This window comes from Pseudonaja textilis, chromosome 5 (assembly GCF_049901715.1).
Source record: "Pseudonaja textilis isolate UNSWEBS1 chromosome 5, rPseTex1.2, whole genome shotgun sequence".
Classification (NCBI taxonomy): Eukaryota; Metazoa; Chordata; class Lepidosauria; order Squamata; family Elapidae; genus Pseudonaja; species Pseudonaja textilis.
This window is the reverse complement of record NC_141994.1, coordinates 30,966,206-30,981,575: the sequence shown is the minus strand read 5'-3', so window position 1 is coordinate 30,981,575 and position 15,370 is coordinate 30,966,206. Positions and strand designations below refer to the sequence as shown.

The following is a 15,370-nucleotide window of genomic DNA, read 5'->3' as shown; positions in this document are numbered from 1 at the left end:
TAAACTTCCCCGTCTGTTAGGGAAAGTGCATTCGGTTTTCCACAGCAGCTTGTTAAAGTCGGCTGTTAGTTCCTCTATTAGGCCAGTAGATCGGGCCCCACCAAAACCTTTAGTAATCGGGCCATGAACATTATGAAGTTAAACAAATCTTAGATTCTAGAATATATAGGGGTCAATTAGAGTATTTAATACATTGGAAAGGATACCCTATTTCAGAAGCAACATGGGTAAGAAGTTGGAAAGTAAGTGCTGACAGATTAATAACAAAAGTTTCATGAGAAGAATCCTCACAAGCCTAACTGAGTTCCTGGAGGTGGCAGGGGAGGTTAGAGTTTATCTAATCTATTGTGGTTCTCTTTGCTGGAAGTTCTTTTCGCTTGAAGGGAGGCAGCCTGTTAACCCTGAAGATGACATATGTGTAGCCATATTTTATTCTATCTTTTGTCTATTTTTTTCCTAGCTTCTTTAGGCTTTCTGCAAAGGAATTTAATGCTATTTGAGGTTTGCCACTCTAGATGTTGAAAAGGGGGTTATAGAGATAAAGGGGGGATGTTATGTCTTAGGTGGCATTCTTTCCCGTGAGAACAGAGAGGTTCCCTGCAGCTGGAGGAAGGTGGAGTTTGGAGTCACTGGACTAATGGACTGAGAATTAATTGGAGATTGTGACTTTGGGGGGAAGTTTCAAACTTTTGCTTTTTACTGGGTGTAACTCCGGAATCTAGCCAGAGTTGGACTTTAAAGAAAGATTGATGCCTTGTATTTTTATTCAGGAGACATGTTATTTGGAAGACTGACACAGCACACTTTAGAATCCAATGGGTGAGGTACAAAAATGTTTATTTCTGCTTTCAGCAGTGAACTATCAACTGTCACAGCTGTTCTCTTTATCTTATTGCAGGCCTGTATGCATAATATTAGACCTCCAGAGATTCACTGTCTTTTTTTTTTATTATTACCACTATTACTATCCTCCTCCTCCTTTTCTTCCCCTATGTTCAAGTATCTGTTTCTTCAACTTAGAGTGGATTCTGAATTCCAACAAGGCAGAATATCTTCTGCTAGTTCCTGGCTGCACATTCATCAACTGAGCTTGCTCCTTTGTTTGATTCTTTTCCTTTTGGACACTTGTTTCCTCTGTCAGATAGTGTTGTTTGATCTGATACAACTTTATTCTTTCTTGTGAGCTGAAGTGTGCCACTTGCTATATCAATCCTCTAATTTTAACTTTAAAAAAAAAGAGATCATAGTCATTTGGCATCATTATTTCCTCAGTAAATTTATAGACAAATGTCAACCATACTGTATGTAGTTCAGTCAACAACTTCAGCATGAAATCTTTAAAATAAATTTGACAGGAATAAGGCACATTCTATCCATGGAAACAATTGTGTTCCACCTAATTTACTGCTCAGAGTTTAGATTCTTCTTTTATTCTGGATTTTTAATGAGCTGGTGATTTTTTCCCCACTTTTTACAGAAGCTTATAGTAGACATATTTATTTAAGTTGCATGTCTCTGATCTTGCCAAAGGCGACTCTAAGTGGCTTACAATATTTGATAAAAGCACCATATAAGACATTAAAACAATAAAGATCTTAAATTTAAGATTCGGTTTAAATTAAATTGACCAAGATGGTGAGGAATGGTCAAAGTGAGCATGGGTACTGGAGTGTTATCTAATCCATTACTACATCCACAGTGTCACACCCTCACTGGGGTCCCAGGCTATTTGGCAGTGTCCCAGAATGGATTTTATCATCATTAGCATGTCATAATAAGGTACAAATCACTTGTAAATTAATGGGAAGGACATTTCAAAGAACTAATCCAAGGAAACTTAATTAAGATGATAAAGGCAAAAATATAGGGATCCCAATTCATCTTGATTAAATTAATTGATGTTCCAGTCAAACACTATTAAGTTAATGTATTGGATCCATTGACCCTTTTTACCATATACAAAGTCTACAAATTCTGTTTAACTTTCAAATTTGTCTAAATTGGTCACTTAAGAGACACAAAACAATCACTAAGATGATTTGCCAATAATTTTTATGCTTCATTACAAACTAGCTGAAATGTCAAAGATTCTGGAATGGACCTTCTTAATTTTTATATTTCATCTAGCACTTGGTATTTATATTAATTATTTAATTAGGATGTAATCAATAGGGCACGCAGTAGTAACAACAGCAAATGTATCAACATTTATTAAAGAACAATAATGCCAACAATATTCTGGGACAGAGGGGCAATTGGCACTTTCCTATAGCATCATCTCCTTCCCCAATGAAAATGTTCCATGCAAACTATTAATACAGTTACCCATAGCTGAAAATTGATTGGCAATTGAGAGAATCAGAGAGAACTGAGGAACCAGAGAACACTTTTGTAGGTATATAAATGGAAAGGGGACTTACTCCCTTTTTCTTTAAAAAGGGGGCTGCAGGTAGTTGTAGTAGAATACATTTTGTAGGCAAGAGGTTCCAGATTTAAACTTTAACATATTCAGGAATACCTAAGAAAGACTGGTCAGCAACTACACAGCCGCTCCTGTCAACATAGTCAATACTGTGCTAGGCTGACTGACAGAAGTCTGTTTCATTTGGTCAACTGTAATACAACTTCCTCTGTTATTATAACATGCTGAAAATCTGGCTGCTAATAAGAGTTGAGAGGAATGAAAGATGAATGGAGAAATTAGGCTAATGGGAGGGGCCTTGCCATCCCTGTTCTGTTCCACTATAATAGCACAGAATGATTGACAACTTATGATACACTTCTTGACTATGCTTTAGGAGACCAGCACACCAAATAAGCGCTGAAATACTATAGTTCTAACAGTTATATTATTGCAGTTCCTATTTTTTAAAGGCTATAGATGTCCAGACTGCAAGACAGATACAGCTGTCAGTTCCTAAACTATTTATATTATCAAAATATATTCAAAAGGATGACAACCAGTTACATTTGAAAGAAACTAGATAAAAGAAATGACTGAGACCTTCATCCTGAAGTGGTAAAGATGCATACAAGATGGATTTTAAAACGCATAGTGCTGAGATATTTCATGTTATTTAGTAAGGGTGAACTACAAAAATTAATAGTGCTTTCCTGTAAACACCGGATTATAAGTACTTTTCATACAGGACATATAATCTGTGTACATATTTTAAATGCTTTTAAGATTAAAAATGAAAAAAAAATCATTTGATGAAATAGGAATTAATATGTACATGTCAATGCTAGTCCATGGAAGATTTAAAACAAATCTACCACAAAAGCATAACAAATTCTGCAATTTAATTGTTTAAAAGGTGAAACTTATGAAACCTGTTAATAGCTATAACTTCTCACTTCTAAATATAGTCCTCCTACTGTACTTATTTTTTCAGAGGAGAATCAAGGAAACCTTCAATTGCAATCACAACAGACTTTCTCAAATGCATTTTTGCTAGATGTTGATACAATGGAAGAAATGGGGCGTTGGTTCTTACCTGATACGCTTCTTTTCGTAGAGCTGTTGAGAGTGTCCAGGTTGGGAGGAGCTCCAGTCTCGGCTCTCACAGGCTGAGCTTGAGATTGAGGCACGCCTCTCACCATCACGTGGTCCTCCGGGCGCGCCCCAGTTTTGCGAAGACGAGAAGGAAGGTCCTGTTCTCATCTTACTCAGGAAAAAAATATTAGTTTGCTCGGTCGAACAGCAGGGTTTCCCACCAGACGGCCTACGGGTGGGGCTGGACACTCTCAACAGCTCTACGAAAAGAAGCGTATCAGGTAAGAACCAACGCCCTTTTCCATAGAGCTGTCTCAAGTGTCCAGGTTGGGACATACCAAAGCTTGGCTAGTCCTGCGGGCGGGCTCCCGTCTGGAATGGGACCTCTCCTGGAACCCTGATGACCCGCTGGAGGGCACGCCCAACAGGAGAACTCCTCGGAGGTTGGAATGCCTCAACGAGAGGGCCTGATGAAGGAGACGGGGCTGTCTAAAGGTAGCCCTGCCGGGGATGCCACGGATGCTTACTGAGACCGTGGGGCAAGGAGACTAGGTAGAGCGGCCAAAACCTTGTTAGGGACCCAGTACGAGGAGCCCGGGCAGAGGCGAGGATGGAAGTTCCCCTGAGAAGACCTAGCCAGAGTGAGGGGAGGCGCCCTCAATAACCGGAGGGTCACCGTTGCGAGGGTGGCGATGGGACGCCCTAGGGTGTTATGGGATAGACCCTGTTGGGAACCCCGCTGAGAGAACTCCAGGTCAGAGTGATGGAGGGGAGACGTAAGGAGTTCCCAAACTGTGACCTGTGCTAGTGGGGACCAAGTTTGGTTCCGCCCAGAACGAGGCGGTCAGCCCTGCTCAAGAGCCAACTGACCGAGGACCGCCCCAGAGGGAACTAAGGGTAGTAGTGAGGACCAGGGCAAGGGGTCCATGTATCTGGATTATGAGGCTGTGGGCCGGGGGCCCAGAGAAGGAACCCCAGCTAACATGGGGTGGGGATAAATGTGTTGCCGGCCAGATGCCCTGGGGCAAGTTGAGGAGGACAAGGGTGCTCCAGACTATGAGCCTGCGTCCGGGAGCCGTATGGTCTACCGGGAGTCTTGGTATGGAGAGGTAAGGCAGATATGAGGATTAGGCTTCCCCAACGGTTTGGGCAAGGCTGAAGAGAAAGAGATTTTGCAGGAGTTAGGTGTCAGAGTGGAGCCAGACTAGGCGAGAAGCCTGAAGAGGATTGGCTTTCTCGCTCTCCTTCTCCTCGTTTTTATACTTGTTTCTTTCTTTCTTTCTTTTTTTTTTTTTGGGGGGGGGGGCAGCCACCTGGGGGCGACTGCATTATCAGGAACGATGGAACGAACCTCTCCCGGATCCCCAGGAGGGCTTCCTGGACGAGGTGCCTCCGGACCTGTCTGGTTCCGATCGGTCGGGAGGCCTGCAGGGAGATGATTGGTAGTACCTAGGGAAGGAGGAAGAGCGGGAAGAACCTTGGCGAGAAGAGGGAGAGGAACCTCTGAAATCAGACCTCCTAGCAAGAGAAGGGAGATATTTGCGCTTGTTGCGGGTCTCGGCCAGGAATGGGTCGAGAACTGGTCCAAATAGCTTCCCCCAGAGATGGGGGCTGATGCTAGCTTAGCCTTGTTTTTACGTCCGCCTGCCAGTGGCGGAGCCAGAGAAGGCGACGGGCAGTGACCTGGGACGAGATGGCCCTGGTGGAGAATTTTGCAGCCTGGAAGGTGGCGTCTGCAGAGAACTCGGCCGCGCCAGGATCTTGGCAATATCCTGGTGCGCTCTGAGATTAGCTGCGGGACGTGCTGCTTGAGCTGCTGGAGCCACTTGATGGAGGTTCTGGTGAAAAAGACGCGCCGTGGAGGCCTGACCGCCCAGGCATCAGAGAGAGTGAGCGCGGCGCAGGGGCCAGTTCAGCTCGTTTGTCCTCGGGCTGGAGAGCTTCGAGGGACTCGCTGGGAGTTGAGCGGGAGGCCAGACCTACTACGGGCTGCTCCACGGGGGGATCGAGCAAGGTAGAGAACTGCAGTTCAAGATTGAAAAACCGCTTGTCCTGGGCGTTGGGAGGAGGAGGCCCCGAGGAGGCTAGCTGCCTTGAGACCATGTCAGAGAATATGGGTGGGACAGGAATCACTTCGGTTTCCACCGCAGGCTGGGAGAAAATGGAGTCGGGAGGAACCCCGATGCCGCTGGGTTGGGTGGGGGGAGGGTTCAGGCCCGAGGTATTCCTGGCCTTGAACAGGAGGGACCTAAATAGATGTGGTTTAAACAGCCCCAGAAACGCGGGCTGGCCTGGAGAGAGGCCCTCGTCCTCCGACCATGTCCCCTTCTGGGGGCCTGCTCCCGAGAGGAGTTCACTGTCTCGACAGACCCCAATTCGAGATCCTCCTCGTCCCCAAAGAGGGTAGGGTCCCCGAGTTCCTGGGCCTCCATCTCCTCCATCTCCAAGGGCAGGGTCAAGTCCCGTGGAGAGCTACCTGACCATGTGAAGTTGCTGATCCTCGAGCCTCGGGGCCTCAGGCCTAGGGGCCAGACCGGTCAGCTGCTGAAACTGTTGTGCTATCCCGTGCCGGATGGCCAGCTCCATCGCTTGTTTGAGATTTTCGGGATTTCCACCGTGGGGGTGGGTGAGGCTCCTCCGGGAGCAGACCTGCAGCAGCGGGGGAAGGTGGCCTCAGGGGCCTGTCCAGGCTGCGATGAAGAGGCAGAAGCAGGGGAGGAGGGAGGATGGGTGGAGGTAGAGGGAGTGGGATTGGAAGGATCCAGAGGCACAGAGCTTGACTCCTTAGAGCGTCTGTCAATCTCCTTTTCAAGGGCCCTGTGTCACCTAAGGGCATCCCTTTGAGAGGCTTTGGATGTTTCCTGTGCTTGTTTGCGCAGGTGGTGAGACTTAGCCTTGGCCTTCAGGGAAGTGCCACGAGATGCATTGTCGTCTGCCATCTGGAGAGGAGAAAGGAGGAAAAGTTCTTGATTAACGTGAGGTGATTAACAAGGCTGGACACAGCCTAAGCAGGGGCCGGGAAACCCAGCACTCGTTTCGCACCCCCTAGGTCAAGGGCAACAGAGGTGCTTTGCACGTTGTTGAGAAGTAGGGCCTAGCCCAGAAGCCAATTGCCAAAGATGGACGCAAAAACCGCCCCTGCCGGGCGAACCGGGAAGGGGATGGCGGAGCTGCTACCTCCCTTGCTGGGGAGGGACTGTGTAGCCAGTAGACTCCTATATCTAGAGGAGTACCAAGGCAGGATTGCAAGGTACCAGCAGGGATTTGGACATTCAAGGATCTGCCCAGGAATCAAACACAATGCGGCCTGCAGGTAGGCCTCGAGCAGTGGCAGGCATCCCTGGGGCTACCAACTAAAAATTTTAAAGTAAAGTGCCATCACGGGTCCTCGGACAGTTGCACGTTTGGATGCGGCCTACGTAGAGGCCGGGGATCCTAGTGCACGTTTCGCACCCCTTTTGATCAAAAAAAAATTTTTGTATTTAAAATAGGAGGCTGTTGCACAGCAGGGCCTAGCCAGAAGCCAATTAGCCAAAAGTTGAACGCCAGGCAGCTACCCCTGCCGGACGGACCGGGAAGGGGATGGCAGAGCTGCTAACTCGCCTGCTGGGGAAGGGCTACAGAGCCAACTAACCCTGGTTAGCCTGATAGAAACTAAGCGCAAACAGGCAAGGATATAGGCAGTCCGGAGTCTGCCTATAAAACATTAAGAAAAACCCTGTTATAGGCCTCTGAAAAATGGCGCCCGGCCATGCGCCACACACAAGATGGCGGCGACTCCTGCCACTCCCAAGATGGCTGACGCCACAGGAGCCCAAAATGGAGGGCGCAATGGCGAGGCAATCCCCAGCGGCGGCTATCACCCAGGAGAAGTTAAAAGGCCGGAGGCCACAAAGAAGTACCTGGGAGAGGCAGGGAAGCATCTCCTGGGTTAGATGGCATTCGTGGGGGAAATGGCGAAAGAACAAAACCAGGCAGGAAAGAAAGCGATGCAGCTTCGCACGGAGCGAAAAGGCGGCAATCGGAGGGGCAGCGCTCGAAGCGCTGGATTCTCCCTTAAAAGGATAGTGAAACAATTCCCCTTAGAAGAAAAAGGCTCCTAGGGAGCTCAAACCTCAGTTTCCTGCGCTGTCTGAGAGTCCAAGTTGATCAAAAAAAGAAAACACGAGGTGCTAGAACGACCAGGAGCAAAGGAAAACCAGCCTGACTGCCACGAGGCTGAGCAAAAAAACTGGGGCGCGCCCGGAGGACCACGTGATGGTGAGAGGCGTGCCTCAATCTCAAGCTCAGCCTGTGAGAGCCGAGACTGGAGCTCCTCCCAACCTGGACACTCGAGACAGCTCTATGGAAAATTGGGGGGGAAATCTAATTCAACTGCTCAAGATCAAAGATTAAGAAAAAAGAGTAATAAGGGAAAAAAAGAATTACTTTTATTCTAATCAGTTTGGGAAAGGGGGTGTGTAGCAGCAAATCCTCATTATTCTCACCTTGTAGTTCCCCATCATATAAAGATAGTCCTCAACTTACAACTACAATTAAACCAAAAAAATTATGGGGATTAATTTGTTAAGTGAGTTTTGCCCCATTTTACAACTTTTCTTACCACTTTGTTAAGTTAATCACTGCAGTTGTTAAATTAGTAGCATGGTTACTAAGTTAATCTGGTTTCCCTGTTGATTTTGCTTGTTGCAAAAAGGTGATCACTGCAACCATCATAAATGTGAAACAGCTGCCAGGTATCCAAATGTAAATCATGTGACCATGAGGATGTGGCAATGGTCATAAGTGTGAAAAAACCACCATAAGACACTTTTTTCCACTGATGTCATAAATTTAAACAGTTATTAAACGAACTGTTGTAAGTGGAGGACTACCTGCATTATTGAACAAAAATAAGCTCGGTGCATTATTCTAACAATGAGAAGATATGTACCCTATTTTTGTGCACTATAGGGTGCACTCCCCCCCCCAAAAAAAAATGGGTGGAAATGTCTGTGAATCTTATAGAGCAAATGTTGCTGAAGCCCCACCCCTCTGCCAGCCCCCACCCTTCGGCCTCTGCCTCCCAGCAATTTGCAACCTGGTCAGCTTCAGCACAGCCTGACTTAGCACAAGCAGATGATTGGTGGTTGGATCGGCCTCCCTGAATACCGCCAATCAGTTGTTCTAGGCTATGGGGATCACTACCGCCCATTGCTGCCCTCGCTGCTTAACACCACCTCTGCATGCCCCATTTGCGGCCTCCACGTGTCTTGTTTTTGGCTTCTACTCATCCTATTTTTGGCCTCCATGCATCCCGTTTTTGGCCTGTTCCAGGCACTGGAGATTGCTGCTGCCCCTGGCAATTGGCAGCAATAAGTGGCAGCAATCCCCGCTGCTTGGAATGGGCCAAAAACGGGATTTGTGGAGGCCAAAAATGGGGTGCAGGGGCGCACGCGGAGGCAGAGATAGGCAGCAGCAATAGGCAGTGGCGATCCCCGCAGCCTGGAACAGCTGATCAGTGGTATTTCAGGAGGCTGAGGATCCAACCACCAATCAGCTGCTTGTGCTAAATCAGGCTATGCTGAAGCTGACTGGGCTGTTGGCTGCAAGGAGGGAAATTGCTGGGGGACAGCAACAGATTTTTTTTTCTTGTTTTCCTCTCCAAAAGCTAAGTGCGTCTTATGGTCTGGAGCGACTTATATTGCAAAAAGTACGGTAATTAGATTAAAACCCCAGTCTTTCAATCAAAGTCTAACAGAAGTAAATAAGCTGCAAACTTCCATTGCAGAGACTAAAAATTAACATGTTCTGAAAATAACAGATAAAATTTCAGAAGTATTTTTTAATACTTCAGTACTTTTTCTATACTGCAGCTGGAATCCAAGGAATAATGAAAAAGTTAGCATGCTAGCTAATCACTGCTGATCATTAATGCTACTATTAACTATTAAAGCATCATAAAGTAGATACCAAAACTACTGAGCATTTTTATTGAAGTATCTTTGCCTTTAAGAACTTGTCAAAATATAAATGATTGATTTCTGATTTGTAGACTGACTGTTTAGGCACATACCTGGATTTAAGCATTTAGTGTTGCACTGCAACTCAAATCTTGATTTGAGAGGGCTTTCGAATAGATTTTAAAATTCAAACTGACTTTAAAATTTGATTTCTTCTTCTGATGTGATAAATGATTAATAATATTTCATGCTGTATATCCTTTTCATTTAAAAAAATGAAGAAAATAAAGCACACCTTTTCTATATGACATAGGAATAATTAAAAGAAATTTCATTTGTATTTAATTGCACAACAAGTTTATATTATTGTCATTTTATGCATTTAATACACCAAAACAATTAAAGCAAGGTAACAGAGTTGATTTGTTTGTTTCACCAGGGGATTCATAGTTTTGGAAATCTAAAATATTTCATTAAACTAACCGAGACCTGTTAGCTAATGCATCTCTTTATATACATAGTGAAGGACACAGAAGAAATAATACTTCATGAAGTTTGATAAACAACATACAGTATAATTCACAAATCTAGCAAAAATAAATTAGGAAGTTATTAAAAATGCATCTTCTGTCTTTTCTGAACTATAATTTAAAAAATATCTATAAACCGTATTATAAAAATATTTTGAGAAATATTTGCTGCAAATATACTTGATTAATCATAAAATAACTCCAATGTCATTTTAAAGTTTAAATGGAACTTACAGTATCTCACAGAAGTGCAAAACACAGCCATTAATGTCTAAATTGCTGGCAACAAAAGTGAGTACACCCCTCAGTAATAATGGGGCCCAAAGTGTCAATATTTTGTGTGGCCACCATTATTTTCCAGCACTGCCTCAACCCTCTTGGGCATCAAGTTCACCAGTTTCACAGGTTGCCACTGGAGTCTTCTTCCATTCCTCCATGACGACGCCATGGAGCCGGTGGAGGTTAAAGACCTTGCACACATTTCACCTTCCATTTCAGGATGCCCCACAGATGCTCAATAGGGTTTAGGTCTGGAAACATGCTTGGCCAGTACATCACCTTTACCCTCAGCTTCTTTAGAAAGGCAGTGGTTGTTTTGGAGGTGTGTTTGGGGTTGTTATCATGTTGGAATACTATTCTGTGGCCCAGTCTCTGAAGAGAGGGGATCATGCTCTGCTTCAGTATGTCACAGTACATGTTGCCATTCATGGTTCCCTCAATGAACTGTAGCTCCCCAGTGTCGGCAGCACTCATGCAGTCCCAGACCATGACATTCCCACCACCATGCTTGACTGTAGGCAAGACACACTTTGTACTCCTCACATGGTTGCCACCATACACGCTTGACACCATATGAACCAAATAAGTTTATCTTGGTCTCATCGGACCACAGGACGTGGTTCCAGAAATCCATGTTCTTAGACTGCTTGTCTGCAGCAAACCATTTGCAGGCTTTCTTGTGCATCGTCTTTAGAAGAGGCTTCCTTCTGGGATGACAGCCCTGCAGACCAATTCGATGCAGCGTGCATTATATAGTCTGAGCACTGACAGGCTGACCCCACCCCACCCCATCAACCTCTGCAGCAATGCTGGCAGCACTCATACATCTATTTCCCAAAGCCAACCTCTGGATATGACACTGAGCACGGGCACTCAACTTCTTTGGTCGACCATGGCGAGGCCTGTTCTAAGTGGAAACTGTCCTGTTAAACCGCTGTATGGTCTTGGTCACTGTGCTGCAGCTCAGTTTCAGGGTCTTGGCAATCCTGCAGCCTAGGCCATCTTTATGTAGAGCAACAATTCGTTTTTTTCAGATCCTCAGGGAGTTCACTGCCATGAGGTGCCATGTTGAACTTCCAGTGACCAGTATGAGAGAGTAAAAGTGATAACACCAAATTTAAGACACCTGCTTCCCCTTCACACTTGAGATCTTGTAACACTAATGAGTCACATACCACCAGGGAGGGAAAATGGCTACTTGAGCCCAATTTGGACATTATCACTTAGGGATGTACTCACTTTTGTTGCCAGGGGGCTTAGACATTAATAACTGTGTGTTGCATTATTTTGAGGGGACAGCACATTTATATTGTTATACAAGCTGGATATTCACTATTTTATATTGTAGCCAAATGTCATTTTTTCAGTGTGATCACATGAAAAGATATACTTAAGTATTTACAAAATGTGAGGGGGTGTACTCACTTCTGTGAGATACTGTATATGACAAGAGTTGCCTGTAAAATGCATAAGGCCATACGGCTTTAGATAACACATCTCATTGATTTTTGTCTTGCTATACTTTGCTCTCAGTACAGAGGTCTTGGTATAGTCTAATGCAAATAGGGAGCTCCTTCCTAAGCTCTTTCAGCAGAGAACAACTCTACATGCACATATTTCTCATCAGATCTCTGACATGTGTAATGAATTACTGTATCAATGAGATTCACTCAATCACAGAAAATAGAACCATAGAGTTGGAAGGGACCTTGGAGATCTTCAAGTCCAGCCCTATTCAAGGCAGGATCATGTAATTTACATGTTATATATTCAGGCTAACACAGTAGTGGTATTCTACCAGTTCGGCCCGGTTCTGCAGAGCCGGTAGCAGCAATGAGGAGCGGAGACCAAACTGGTTCACTCCGTTGCTCTGCTGTTGGGCCCAACCGCCCGCCTGGGCTCCCATACTCAGCTTTATCCTCTGAATTTGAACTGCAGCTGCTTTGTGTGGCACAGAAGAGTGCTGCACGGCAGCTGCTGAAGCGATGGGATCATGCAGGCTTGCAGGGGATGAGTTAGAAAGCCTCTGCGCCTGTGCAAACACCTTTGCGCCTGCGCAAAGTGCGTGTTTGGCATGCGCATGCACGCAAAGTGTGTTCATGTGCTCAAAGCACGTCCACCAAGCCATGCCCACCGAACCAGTGGTAAAAATATTTGAATCCCACCGCTGGGCTAACATATATTAAAGCATATTCTTGGGGGGCATCATAATATTTAAGAAATAAAAAAAATGAAAAGATAGAACATAGCTCCTCAATAATTAATATACATCATGCTAGCCTAGCTTGAGAATAAACTATTTCTATTCTACAGTATAGAAGCAAGAGCCAGTTTGGTCTAGTGGCTAAGACACCAATCTAAAAAGCAAGATACTGCAAGTTCTAGTCCCACCTTAGCCATGGAAACCAGCTGGGTGATCTTGGGCCAGTCACACTTTCTTAGCCCAACTCAACTTGCAGAGTTGTTATGGGGAAAATATAAGGAGGAAAGTGACATATGTTTTACAAGTTATTTGCAAAAATAATAATATAAATTTATGTATGTGTGTGAGTATGTATTTCAAAAAGCTAATAATTGTTCAGCATGATTGTTGAGGAAAATTATATGATAAATTGAGTAGTTCACAAAGGATTTTCAAGATTACAGCTTACAATTACACATATATTACAGCAAGCGTTTTCCCAGCACAACTGACACCCCTTCTTCTTTTTCTTTGCCCGCTTTCCCAGCTTATTTCTCTGCTATGTTCTTTCATTTTATGCTGCTTTGGTATTTTTTTTTATTGTATTAAATGTTTTCAATAATTTGTAAACCATCTGGAGTCACAGGGAATAAGGCAGCATATAACTTCAGTAAATTATTATCATCATCATCATTGTATAGAAAAGTCTGGCTGCATCTGTCAGTTTGATAAAGGCATCTTTTTTCCATTTATTGGTATAAACCAAATAACTACAAAACTCATACATTGTCCTTTTAAATGTTCTCCAGAGAGAATATTTCTTCATCTCAGACTGCAACATACTATCAAACATTATTTTTAAAACCAGACTGCCATTAAACATTATCATAGTTGTGAGGCTATCTTATGTAAAAATTAAGACCAAAATGCAGATCCCAGTGCCCACCTGGACATCTGGGCCAGTCACGAAACTACTTTATATGATTGTTGAAGTGAGAATAAAGTAGGACAACATCCCATTCTATGTGTGTTATCTCATCTCTAGAGTACAAGTGTTTTGTTTTGTTTTTTTGGGGAGGGGGGCTGGGAGTTGCACTTCCCTTTGAGTGACAGGGCATCTTTCAACAAAAAATGCATTGGCTAGAACAAAACTAAGATTTAACCTAATTTTAATTCGTTTTATATGTATATTTTTAAACTTTGGTAAATATGATTAAGTAAAAAGAACAATAGCTGAAATGTTAGCAGAAAGCTTAACAATGATTGGGAGCCTACATGCTGATATAGAAATTCTTCTCCTAGTGATTTCTAATTCTTGGATTCAACATGGAAGAAAAATTGCATTTTGACTCTAACTTTTTATTTAATCAAATTCTGACATGGAGATGTGCTTTTGCAGGGAAAAGTGATCTGTACTGTCATTGTCTGCCCCAACACTTTATCTGGTAGTCTGAAAAAACTTCCTCTTTTAGGAGCTATAAGCTCCTCTTCATTTTATAAAAGAAAATGGGGATGGTGGAGCTGTTACATGCCTGTTGAGATGTTATTTTAGATCTCTTCACACTACCTGGACAGTGGCAATAGTTTGTGCAGCAAAAGAAGCTACAGTGACAGGAACGGCACTGACATTACTAATATGGCTTGAATCAAGCATCCACAAAGCAAAATTTTGAACTCTACTGATAGGATGTTAGGATGCAGGTGAGAGAATGAATCCAAACTAACCCTTAATCCATATATCTGCTCTAGCTACACTATCCCTACTTTAAAAAAAATATACAATTTCCACGGTTGTGAATATGTATGCCTTGATTTAAAGACTGGCTTGAAAACCCAAGCTCACTTTGGTTAAGCCATTTTTTTCTGATGTAGCCCAAAGTGTCAGCCTTGGAAGGTATATTTTACTTAGAAGCTCCGAGGCTGCGACAACGATGCTCACACAAAGAGGATAAATAATATAAACCATTGAGTTGTTTAGTATAAGTTTCTGAACTCTGAGGCAAAGTTGTCCCTGGACACTACAGAAAGAAACAAAGAAGTTTTGTTTATTAATCTTATCTTTGCATACACTCTGTTTGAATTTTATCCTCTTTCATAATCACTTTCCGATGCCTGATAAACCCCTCTTTAACCTTTGTAACTGAATTACCCAACAAACTATCTCATTCTCTTTTTTTAAAAACAAGAGCTGAGGTTCATTCATGCTGATAAGGCTCACACAACTATTTCCACTCAATAAATAAAGTCTCTGCGCAAATTAGAGTCTAAAGGTAGGAAACTAGTTACTCTTCATGAGCCTTCTTTCAACACTTTCATTGAGCAGTGCTTGCAGTTTTCAGAGGTCCAGGCAAAAAACCATTAATCAGCTCCTACAGCCTACTTTATGTGTCTATATTTACACATACAATGACATGTGCAATCTAGTATCTATTACCACAAAATCAGTATACTACTTCTACTATTCACTGAAGAGGTAACAAAAAGTCCAGACCTTTCCTCCCAATACCAATGCTATAGCCAGAAAGAAGAGTAAGCTTTGGCCAAAGAAAGTGAAGGTATGATTGGGGATAATGATAAAACAAACAAGTGATAACAATCAGGAGCACAAAATTGCTGCAACATCAGGCATGCAGGACTTCTGTTTGTGGGTTTTTTTCTACCAACATCTATCTATAACCACCTTTTCTAATCTACTCTACCCAAATGTATTTGAATTAACAGATCCTGGGAGTCCCAGCCAATATAATTAACAGATATCTTGCAGTTATGGTATAACACAAACTGATGAGGCAAATTAGGCAAGGTTAACCTACAAATATAGAGAAGGCATATGTATATAGCCCCACCAGAAAGATGAAGGATAATTTACTCCAAGCTGGACTACCATTCTCTCTTCTCCTTCTGATATTGCTCTCTGCTCTCTGCAGCTTTCTGGAATCTG

General features: G+C 43.5%; 1 protein-coding gene across 2 annotated transcripts in view; it reads right to left on the bottom strand.

Moving 5' to 3' along the window:
- HMGA2 (high mobility group AT-hook 2) overlaps positions 1 to 15,370 on the bottom strand; it is a 186,428-nt gene that overhangs the window by 153,760 nt on the left and 17,298 nt on the right. Inside the window, exon 4 of one of the 2 annotated variants that reach the window (XM_026708668.2) lies at positions 13,815 to 14,447. The exons of the other annotated variant lie outside the window; for it this stretch is intronic. Coding sequence (XP_026564453.1) covers positions 14,331 to 14,447 — 117 coding nt within the window. The 3' untranslated portion in view covers positions 13,815 to 14,330. Of the gene's footprint in view, positions 1 to 13,814; positions 14,448 to 15,370 lie in introns of those variants that run through there. 2 annotated transcript variants of the gene reach the window in all.